The sequence below is a fragment of the Canis aureus genome, chromosome 19, assembly GCF_053574225.1.
Source record: "Canis aureus isolate CA01 chromosome 19, VMU_Caureus_v.1.0, whole genome shotgun sequence".
NCBI lineage: Eukaryota > Metazoa > Chordata > Mammalia > Carnivora > Canidae > Canis > Canis aureus.
In genome coordinates, this window is record NC_135629.1 from 52,030,267 (window position 1) to 52,039,968 (window position 9,702).

Consider the following 9,702-nt stretch of genomic DNA (forward strand, 5'->3'; position numbering starts at 1 on the left):
GTGCCCTCAGATCATTTTTTTCCTAATGCTTTTTTGTGTCCTTAGTCTGGCTGAGGGTTTCCAGGACGGTGGAGCAGGTTCTGACACATTTCTTTGGAAAGTCTGGCGGCGAGGGCGGTGTTGGGCTTGGTTTCCCGTCCGCCGTGAAGTGGACCACTAAGCAGCGGTACTTGGAGCCAAACCTAGACTGGTGTGGGCGCCGTCAGAACAGCTGGGTCTCACTCGTGTCCGTGGGGCCGGTGAGAGGCACAAGCGAGACTGGGACATTTGGCTTCAGCCCCAGCCCCATTTCCTACCTACCCTCTGCTCCCCTTCTTACTACTGGCTCCAAATGGCTTTTTTACTTAGTTGAATCTGGTGCTTTAAGGATATCTTTGAGGATTTTCAAAGAATGTGTTGCAAGCTCTGAAGGCACTCCCTGGAGACGCATTCCAGAGATGTTTCTGTCAAGGAAGGGGCAGCCTAGCCATGGGTGGTCACTGTGGCTGCCTGGCCTGGCTGGGCCTACACATGCAGATGTCAGGTCTGGATGACTTTAAAGAAACTGACTGCATTATAATCTGAGTTATGACTATTACTGAAAAAAATGAACATGGTGAGCAAACATCAGCAGACTTAAGAATGAGGATACCCGGGCAGCCTGGGTGGCTCAGTGGTTTAGCGCCGCCTTCAGCCCAGAGCCTGATCCTGGAGACCGGGGATCGAGTCCCACATCAGGCTCCCTGCATGGAGCCTGCTTCTCCCTTTGCCTGTGCCTCTGCCTCTCCCTCTCTGTGTCTCTCATGAATAAATAAATTAAAAATCTTAAAAAAAAATGAGGATATCCAGGTAGGTGCTTTTACAAATGTGTTTATTTCCTCGTGTATTGACGTAGCTTCACACTCTGCTTAGGGGAAAATCATGGTGAAAGCTCAGGCTTACACTTCCTATTTGTAGAATCAAACCCACTGCTTGGCCTTAAGGACCATAATCAAGGGCACCCGAGACACCATCAGGGAGGTGAATTCTCGGTGACAGGGCTTGGGAATGGGTTCCTAGGGACAGCAGTGCCCACACTCCTCTGCACACTACTGGAGTTGGACTCATCCTGGGAAAGCTGATGGTGGGGTCATTGCTATAAACAGCCCTGAGGTTGTCCCTTGAGAGAGGTACCCAGAAGCACCTAGCACTGAGGAGAGCTGGACTTGCCAAGTAGAAGTATTTACAAAATGGGAATGAGCTGTTCTGTTTCTCTTCCTTGATTAAAAAATAAAATCTATCTTCAAAATTTAAGAGAAAATTGGGGCCAGAGTTCAGTCCAGCTTTCTTGCTGCGTTGCCCCTTCCTGGTAGTGATGCCTGCCTGGCTACTGTGTGTTGTGGAATTCGCTTCCTGTTGGGATGAGTGGGTTGCGTGGGCACATGGTTCCCAAGCCTGCCAGGGGCTCAGGCTGGCTCACAGCAGGCACCTGGCATGGAGTGGTCCAGGAAGAGGGTGCCTGATGGGCCCCAGAGTGCACAGGATCCGGGTTCAGGGGAAGTCGCGGTAGGGTAGGCGGAAGGGGTAGAGGGGTGTGTAGCGCGAGTCATGCCAGAGCAGCTTCTCCTCCAGGAAGGCCAAGGTCTGCAGGGTCAGAACCAGGGTCTGGTGTTTGAGCATGCTGTACACGTTCAGGCCTGGGGGTGGGGGTAGAGAAGCAGTCCAGGCTGGGCTGCCTACCACATCTGGAGCCCCCTTTCCTCCTGGAGGGAGCAAACCCCTCCCCACATTCCCCTCCTATAGAGACACATGGCCTGGCATGGGGTCCCAGATCTTGCAGGCTAGGTTCAAACCTGGGCTCAGCTGCTCACTGACGGCAAGACCCTGGGCAAGCGACTACCCTCCAGTCAGCCGCAGATGGAGAGCCTCCTGTGAGCCTGGCTCTGCCCTGCGCTGCGGCTGTGATTCCCACCTCACACTCCAGTGGGACAGACACACCGGAAGGAGAGGATGGGGCAAGTTGTGCAGGATCTTGTGGGCCTCAGGAGTATTTGGGCTTTGAAAAGAGGGAAGTGGGAACCCCCCAGGCTGTGGGCAGAGGGGAGCGCTGGGGCTCCGGGGCTCACAGGCGCCCTCTGGTGGCCGTGGTGGGGACAACAGACTGCAGAAGAGAACAGGAACCCGGGGACAGGGCTGCCAAGGAGAGGGGGGCGCTGGGGGGTACAACAGGTGGAATTCCGAGTACTTATAGGACAAGGTGCTCCTGAGAACCCCAGGTGCAGCTGTCGGAGAAGCAGCCAGTCACGCAGTCAGGAGAGAGAGCCTTAGGGATGAATCAATGTGGTGATGGCTGAGACCTGGCCCAGCCAGACAGGACCCCACAGCTCCGCCTGTCTGAGCGAGGAGCCAGATGAGGATAGTTGGCAGCCCGCGCAATCACTCCGTGCCCAGCACCGAGACCAGAGGTCGCACAAAGCCTGTAAGGATGGCATTTCCTGATGCCCTGTTCGGCCAAGCTGAGGGCTGGGTTGATGAGGGCACAGAGTGGCAGGTGTACAACTGGAATTGGCCCGTGGGCTGTTGGGGACCTGGGGAGAAGCGGGGCCCTCTGCTCACCGACAGCTGGGATTAGGTTGAAGGTCTTGAGCCCAGTGGTGGCTGCCACGATGTTCTGAGGCATGTTCTCGTATGCTCTGAAACCGAGGCCAGGAGGGGAATGCTGCAGCTGCAGAGGCCAGGGCCTGGCACCCAGCACCCCCACCCCTGCTCTGTCCCGCACCCTCACAGGTCCACAAGGAGCACAGAGTCACCCCAGTGGCGGTAGCGGGCCAGTTCTGTCAGGTACTGGGGGTCCGAGGTCGGCAGCTCCAGGGAGTCTACAATGTGCAGGTCATCCTATTGGGAAGAAAGGGCAGTCTGAGCCCGTGAAGGCCTCCCGGGAGCCGCCTGAATTCTCCAGCCCCCACAGCCCAGGCCCCAGGACCCCAGCAGCTCCTGGTGGGATCAGGGCTGTACCTGGGCCAGCTTGACCGTCAGCGCCACCTTGAGGCCCTGCACCCGCACTTTCATGGGCAGCATATAGTAGTAGCTGGTGGGGCCGCGGGGGCCGTGGGCAATGCCTCCTGCAGAGACAGAGGTGTGAACAGGTAAAGACCCCAGCTGGGCATAGAGGTCAGAAATTTGTCACAGTGGCTGGTGTAGAGAGGCACCAAACAGAATCAGCAAAGAGGCAGGGCCTCAGGTCCAGCATCACCTGCAATAGATGACTTTGCCTCACTGAGCCTGTTTTCTCAGCTGTCAAACCCTGAGTGAGGATCATCTACCTATTGTGTCCATCCTCTGCTGGGCCCTGGGGGTGCAACACAGAACAAGATGAATGCCCTCATGTCATTCGTATTCAGACAGAGGAACCAGGGAATGAGGGCTGTCTTCTTGGGGGCAGCACAGCCAAAGGAGGTCAGGGAGGGCTTCCTGGAAGAGGCACAGGCCAAACACATCCTAAGGATGGAAAGAGTCAGCCAGGCAAATGGGAGAGGTGTCTGGTCAGAGAGGATGTAGAGGAACAGGTGGGGGGTGCGGCCTGTAGGCTCCACTGCCTGGAAGGCCAAGGTAAGGAGCTCAGACTTCCCAAAAAGGTGGGGAGCTGGGCGGTTTAGGAAAAGCAGGAAGTCTGGTCCAGGAGAGTTGAGACAGGAGTCAGGGTCAAAAGGGGCTGTGGCCACACAGAGAGAGGCCAGGGCGCCTGGGGGGTTCAGTCAGTTAAGCATCTGCCTTCGGCTCAGGCCGTGATCCCAGGGTCCTGGGATTGAGCCCCGCATTGGGCTCCCAGCTCAGCAGGTGGCCTGCTTCTTCCTCTTCCTCTGCCATTCCCCCTGCTTGGTCTCTCTTCTCTCAACTAAAGAAAATATTTTTTAAAAAGGGGTGGGGATGGGGGAGTGCAGGCTAGAGCCAGGGCTGGTGGGGGCTGGGAAAGTAGACAACTTTCTGACTCGCACATGGCCAGTGAGGTCTCTGGGCTTGAGTCCTGCTGCCCCTGCCCAAGTAGAAGGAATGGGACTGACGAGGCATCACAACAGACGTAGGTGTGTATGTGCGATTAAACACCCAGACGCCCCCCACTCACCTCCTCGCCAGATGGGGGAACGGATGCTGCCATGCCTAGAGCGCCCACTGCCTTTCTGTGGCCAAGGCTTCCGGCCTCCACCCTGCACCTCGGCCCTGGTCTTGGTCTTGGCGTAGCTCTGCAGGTGCAAAGGCAGGAGACGGTCAGGTTCCCGAGGCAGACATGGTCACGGCCGAAAGGCCCCAGGCCTGGGAACCCTTGCCACTGGGGAGCCTGACAAGAGGCACAGAGATTAGGGCTCCATCGGGACAAGCACACAGCACTTGGGGAGGGAGAGAAGGCTGAAGAAATCGAGAGTTCCCTCGTTCACTCACAGCCTCAGAAAGGCAGGGGCGCTGCTGCCTGGCACACAGTAGGCACTCAGTATTTTTTGAGTGATTTTCATACGGTGGCGACTGAAAGGAAGGTGTGGCATGGGGAAACGTGTGTAGAGAGTGAAGAAAATCAGGGACAGGTGGGGACGTGACGAGGGACTTCCAATGTCAGGCTGAAGACTTCGTTCCTAGCACCATGGTGAGCCAGGGAGGGTGTGAGCAGGGGGAGGACTCCCTGGACATGAGGTAAGCAGATGGAAAGCAAAAGAGACATGACCGATACTGGCTTCTTCAATGCACTTGGCAAAAAATCCAAACTACTCACCACTGTTCCTGCTGATCTGTGTGGCCATACCTGGCTCCCTGTCGTCCCTGCTGCAGGACCTTTGCATGTGCTATTCCCATTACCTCTACCCTCACGCCACTGTCCCCTTTACCTAAGTCAGCACCTCCTACACACCTGAGGATAACTATCCCCTTTCCTGGCACAACTTCCCTCATCATATTTTTACAGGCATGACTACTTGATTCATGTTCAGCTAACTAGACTCTGAACTTCAAGAAGGGCAGGGATCTTGCCGGTCTTGTCCACAGCACAATGCCTAATGAACACCTGGCAAATCACCCATCAGTGAATAGTTCAGAAGAGAGAAGATAAGGCCTGAGGCTAGCAGTCCAGGGAAGACAAACTGAGGAGCCCTCCCTGCCTCCTTCCACCAACGTCACCCAATTCGGGCACTCACAATTCTCTTAAAGTTCCTCTGCCAGATGGCAACCTGGTGCAAGATATCCAACCTATGGAGAAAGAAGAGGACGTGAAAGGCCTACCTCCAGTTAAAGCCCTTCCCACCGCACCACATGAAAACAGGGGCTCCCCCATTCTTGTTCCAGGGCCCTATGTGATCTGCCCCTGCCCCTCGCTGCCCCATCTCATACCACCTCCAGTCCCATTCCATTTCCATTCTGTGAAATGCCTTTGTGCTCACTGTTCCCTCTGCCCGAAATGCTCTTCCCCTGGCTGGTTCCTTCTCAGCCCAAACAACAACTCCGAGAGGAGCCTCCTTGCTAAGACGATAGCCACTTCATCCTCCTTCTCACAGTATCTTACTCTCTTTCTATTCTTACAACTTACTTATTGCCACCTCCTTTATGGACTGGTTTGCTTCTCTAGCCCTGCAGTATCCCATTCAGTAGACATTGGCCACACATGTGGCTACTGAACAACTGAAATGTGGCCAGTGTTACATGTTGAAATGACAATATTTTAGATATATCAGTTTAAATAAAATAGATTGTTTCTTCCTATTTTTCTTTAAATGTGGCTACTAGCAAAATTTAAATTATACACGTGATTCACATTATGTGGCTATGTTGGACATGACTCCAGGGTAGCTTGCCAGGGGTTGGCAAACTGCTATGGCTAGTAGGCCAAATCTGGCCTGCTGCCTGTATCTGTAAATATGTTTTACTGGAACACAGCCATGCTTCTGCTTACAAACTGTCTATAGCTGCTATTGCACTACATCAGCAGAGATGAGGAGTTGCCATGGCTACATTATACCCTGCAAAGCCGCAAATATTTACTATCCGGCCCTTTACAGAAAAAGCTTGCAGACCCTCGCTCTTGACTATAAGCAACATCAGCAACCTTGGTGCTCACTCACTGCTGTAGTCCCAACACCTAGAATGGAATTTGGCACATAGCAGATGCTTTTTAAGTATTTACCAAATACACAAAATATGTTGTTTTTAATTTATTTTGTCATCCTGCACTAGATTGGGACTCTGTATATGTTGTCTTTAATTTTTTTTGAAAGATTTTATTTATTTATTCATGAGAGACACAGAGAGAGGCAGAGACACAGGCAGAGGGAGAAGCAGGCTCCATGCAGGGAGCCCGACATGGGACTCGATCCCGGGACTCCAGGATCACACCCTGAGCTGAAGGCAGCGCTAAACCACTGAGCCACCCAGGGATCCTGTCTTTAATTTCTTTTGTCACTCCACTAGATTGAGACTCTGTAAAAGCAGGGGACTAATGAGAGGGCTACTGAGTAGTGATAGTAATGAACTAACAGCACTTATTAAGTGCCAGATACAATGCACTTGAGGGGCATCATATGCCTTGGCAAGCGAGCAATAAGCCAGCCCAAGGAGTTGGCCCACATAAGGTTGAGATCCTGGCTCTAAAGCTTAGAAGCTGTGTGACTTTGAGCAAATTCCTTAACCTGTCTGTGCTCAGTTTCTTTTCTTTTCTCTTCTTTTTTTTTTTTAAATTTATTTATTTATTCACGAGAGACATACAGAGAGAGGCAGAGACACAGGCACAGGGAGAAGCAGGCTCCATGCAGGGAGCCCAATGCAGGACTACATCCGAGGACCCTGGGACCACCACCTGAGCCAAAGGTAGATGCTCAACCGCTGAACCACCCAGGTGCCCTGTGCGGAGTTTCTTTATCTACAAAGCAAAGCAAAACAAACAAACAAACAAACAACCCCCCGCAACCCTGGATCCTATCCTAGGGTTGCCATAAGGATCTACTTAACCAAAATGTAAATAGGCTATGCTAGGCACTCAGTAAGGGCTTAACCATTGTAAGTGCTTATTTTTGCAAAACCCGGTAACAGCAATCAGAATCAACATATCTACAGAATCAATCACGTGCCACAATTAACTCATGTCACCATCACAGCAACCTCTTGAGGTTTGACACAATGGGGGACACTGGAACACAAGAGGGAAGGCAGGATTTGAACTCAGTCACTCAGGCTCCAGAGTTCTGCGTCCTTAACTCTTGGGGGACCTCAACCTCACACAACTCTGCAGGAGGGAAAACCATCATCCCCGTTTGGCAGGTGGAGAAAGTGAGGCTCAAGCCCAGGTCATCCTGATCCCTGAAGCCCCGCTTCTCGTCCCTCCGGCACTCGGTTCACCGTTTCACTCCCACTCACCTGGGCGCTGTGGAGAAAACTTCGGGGTGCAGCTCGGCCAGACCCACGCGCTCCTGCTCGTAGCCCCGAAGGGACTCCACCCAGGCCTGCACCGGACGCCGGGGCGCCGGTACCGGGAGCTCGCACCTGCGCAGCACGGGCTCCTGGGGACCTGAAGCGATTGGGAGGTCGTCGGTCAGGGCCGCGCGTCTGGGCTCCCGGTCGCCGTCCCTCCTAGGGCGACCCCGGCAGCCTCACCCGCGCTCCCTACGGCCTCCGGCTTGGCCGCCTGCGGCACCGCCTCTTCCGCCACCGCGTTCAAGCCCTGTAAACGGCGGCCGAGAGTGAGCGTCGACCCCCGGAACCGCCAACCTTTGTCCTCAGACCCCGTCCCCAGCCTCCGGCCTCACCCGGCAGCCCGTGGGCCGGCGCCAGGCCCGCGCCGCGGCCCGGACTAGCCGCAGCATCGTCGCGCAGCTCCCCACGCGGAGAGGTCACGGCTGCCTCGGGCTGCGCGCGTCGCCTAGCGATGACATCACGCCCGCGACACCGCCCACCCCGTTCGGATCCGCGCGGGAAAGCTGAGCGTGCGAGAGCGAAGACGGCGGGGCCTGGCCCAGGGTGCCCCCATCTCCGCCCAAGACTAACAACCTCCAGCCCCCGACCCTCACGCCTGGCCGCAGGGACCCTCAGCAGCACCTGGAAACGCGACCTCGCAGCAAAAAGGCGCGCTCCTAGCGTAGGCCCGGCGTTTCTTGGGCCCCGCCCCCGAAGCGCCTGTGCAGGAATTCAGCCAATAAGGCCTCCCTGCCGAAGGTTACGCTCCTCGTCCAGCCAATGAGCGTTAAGTGTGGAAAAGTGGCTCCGCCTATGGCTGGGGCGGTTCGGGGGCGGGACCTAAGAAACTAGGACCCCCCGCGGTTTCGCTTTGGGTGGCGGTCACGCCCTCCAGGCCCCGCCCCCGCCCCCGTCTAGCTCCCCTAAACCCTCCGCGGTGGTTTTTCGGTTTCCAATAAAGTGGCTTTGTGTGTGTGTTTACGTGGAGGGCCTCATCTCCCGCGGAAAGCCCTTAGGATCGAGTCTGTGGGACCGTGCGTCTCAGATCCCCCAAAGCAGAGGGCCGTGTTCCCCTGGAACCACAGAGGGGTCTGGGTCTTCTCCACCTCCGAGGCACGGTCCTGTCCGCGCTTAGACCGCTCTCCGAGCACAGAGCAAGCTGGGGAGACCGCAGACCCTGGATCGCCTCCCTCATTGCGCATCCTTACAACTGACGTCCAAATATTCGTTTTTTGTTTTTTTGCCACGTTCCCCGCGTGGCCTCCAGAGGGCGGCATGAACGCATAGCAGCCTTCGCTGCCTCCAGAGCCTGACAACTCTCCCACCCCCACCCCACTCAATGGCCTGGACCAGGAGGAGCTCAGCCACCTAGATCGTGGTCTGGAAGCCAACCTCAGTTTCCTCATCTGGAAAATGGAGACGTCGTGAGACTTCAATGCGATGAAGTCATGCATAGCACAAAGTGAACACTTAATGTAATGGTATTATTATTATTATTTTTTATTTTTATTTTTATTGAGGGTGAGTTTTAGCTTTAGAACAAGTCAAAGGGGATCCCTGGGTTGCTCAGCAGTTGAGCGCCTGACTTTGGCCCAGGGTGTGGTCCTGGGGTCCCAGGATCGAGTCCCATGTCAGGCTTCCTGCATGGAGCCTGCCCTCTGCCTGTGTCTCTGCCTCTCTCTCTCTCCCTCTCTCTCTGTCTTTCGTGAATAAATAATAAAATAAAATATTTTAAAAAAGAGAACAAGTCAAAAAGGACACCTGGGTGTCTCAGTGGTTGAGTGTCTGCCTTCTGTCCAGGTCATGATCCCGGGGTCCTGGGATCAAGCCCCTCATCCCCACGGGGAGCCTGCTTTTCCCTCTGCCTCTGTCTCTGTCTCTCTTTGTGTGTCTCTTATGAATAAATTAATTAATTAAATTTTTTTTTTAAAGATTTTATTTATTTATGACAGAGAGGGAGAGAGAGGCAGAGACACAGGCAGAGGAGGAAGCAGGCTCCATGCAGGGAGCCCGACGTGGGACTCGATCCGGGGTCTCCAGGATCCGGCCCCGGGGTGAAGGCCGCGCTAAACCACTGAGCCACCAGGGCTGCCCTAATTAATTAAATTTTTAAAAAAGTCAAGAGCCAAAGCAGGGATGGAGTGAACCTTGAAGGACTTTAATACTGCACTAAAGATGTGGGCACTTTTTTGTGTGTGTGTTCGTATCTGATGTATAACATGTATTTTTTGTGTAGTATTAATAAAAATTTACGATGTATTTCATTGTGTATTCTATCCCTGCTAGAATAATTGTGGATGCCTATTTAAAACTCCACCC

The 9,702-nt window shown here is 54.3% G+C and overlaps 1 protein-coding gene across 1 annotated transcript; it reads right to left on the reverse strand.

The window, feature by feature from the left end:
- Positions 1 to 833: 833 nt before the first annotated feature.
- Positions 834 to 7,924, reverse strand: MRPL4 (mitochondrial ribosomal protein L4). The gene is made up of 9 exons (XM_077860002.1): positions 7,737 to 7,924; positions 7,585 to 7,651; positions 7,348 to 7,498; positions 5,139 to 5,190; positions 4,082 to 4,199; positions 2,974 to 3,080; positions 2,744 to 2,853; positions 2,575 to 2,651; positions 834 to 1,655 (listed from the first exon to the last, which is right to left on the reverse strand). Exons 1-9 carry the CDS (start codon positions 7,791 to 7,793, stop codon positions 1,510 to 1,512), a joined length of 885 nt encoding a protein of 294 aa, XP_077716128.1. The 5' UTR covers positions 7,794 to 7,924; the 3' UTR covers positions 834 to 1,509.
- Between the last annotated feature and the right edge of the window lie 1,778 nt (positions 7,925 to 9,702).

What these genes read in the sequence shown, in the direction of transcription:
- MRPL4 (XM_077860002.1), bottom strand. Translation starts at nt 7,793, where the DNA reads ATGCTGCGGCTAGTCCGGGCCGCGGCGCGGGCCTGGCGCCGGCCCACG. An exon ending in GGAGGCCGTAGGGAGCGCGG is followed by an intron (nt 7,499 to 7,584) that starts GTGAGGCTGCCG and finishes CAATCGCTTCAG; the next exon opens with GTCCCCAGGAGCCCGTGCTG. An exon ending in TCTGTGCTCCTTGTGGACCT is followed by an intron (nt 2,652 to 2,743) that starts GTGAGGGTGCGG and finishes CCTCGGTTTCAG; the next exon opens with AGCATACGAGAACATGCCTC.